The sequence below is a fragment of the Antrostomus carolinensis genome, unplaced genomic scaffold, assembly GCF_000700745.2.
Source record: "Antrostomus carolinensis isolate BGI_N321 unplaced genomic scaffold, ASM70074v2 scaffold29628, whole genome shotgun sequence".
Lineage (NCBI taxonomy): Eukaryota > Metazoa > Chordata > Aves > Caprimulgiformes > Caprimulgidae > Antrostomus > Antrostomus carolinensis.
Window position 1 is genome coordinate 1 of NW_010332821.1, and position 240 is coordinate 240.

The following is a 240-nucleotide window of genomic DNA, read 5'->3' on the forward strand; positions in this document are numbered from 1 at the left end:
AGCCAATCTCCTGGCTGATGGACCCACCAAGGATCCAGATCAGTGCCCCCAGTTTGCAGCAGTGACCAGGTTCAGGTCCTACCTGGATGGAGGTGCAGGTGGTGATGACACTCGTGTCGTACATGGTGTTGCTGTCGTTGATGTCATCTGGCAAGGCTGGATTCTTCTCCATCTTCGGCGGCAGGGGGACAGGGGGGGAGGGGGTCTTGGGGGAGATGTTCACGTTAGGGCAACTGCCAA

General features: G+C 57.9%; 1 protein-coding gene across 1 annotated transcript in view; it reads right to left on the bottom strand.

Moving 5' to 3' along the window:
• Nucleotides 1-82: 82 nt before the first annotated feature.
• LOC104529361 (GDNF family receptor alpha-2) overlaps nucleotides 83-240 on the bottom strand; it is a gene marked incomplete at its 3' end in the record, with an annotated part of 10,068 nt that continues 9,910 nt past the window's right edge. Inside the window, exon 4 of the mRNA XM_010173649.2 lies at nucleotides 83-240. This exon is cut by the window's right edge and continues 8 nt beyond it. Coding sequence (XP_010171951.1) covers nucleotides 83-240 — 158 coding nt within the window.